Here is a 217-nt window from a genome sequence, read left to right on the forward strand (position 1 = left end):
AAAGTATAAATTATGATTAAAGTATAATGAAACCTCACCATTCTGAGTTCTGTCAGTGTTTAAAGGATCGTCAGATATCGTGGAGGGCTCTCGCGATGATGCAGAAGGTACTGGAATGTTCTCTCTTATGTTTGCTGCAAATTAAACATTATTAAATGAAGAATATAAATATACATCCGAAGACCGCCTCCTTGGCACAGTGGTTAACGCGTGAGCG

General features: G+C 38.7%; 1 protein-coding gene across 1 annotated transcript in view; it reads right to left on the bottom strand.

Moving 5' to 3' along the window:
* The window catches only part of LOC119838991 (WD repeat-containing protein 44), a 22,060-nt gene that overhangs the window by 16,048 nt on the left and 5,795 nt on the right, over positions 1-217 (bottom strand). Inside the window, exon 5 of the mRNA XM_038365162.1 lies at positions 39-134. Coding sequence (XP_038221090.1) covers positions 39-134 — 96 coding nt within the window. The remainder of the gene's footprint in view (positions 1-38; positions 135-217) is intronic.

This window comes from Zerene cesonia, chromosome 3 (assembly GCF_012273895.1).
Source record: "Zerene cesonia ecotype Mississippi chromosome 3, Zerene_cesonia_1.1, whole genome shotgun sequence".
Classification (NCBI taxonomy): Eukaryota; Metazoa; Arthropoda; class Insecta; order Lepidoptera; family Pieridae; genus Zerene; species Zerene cesonia.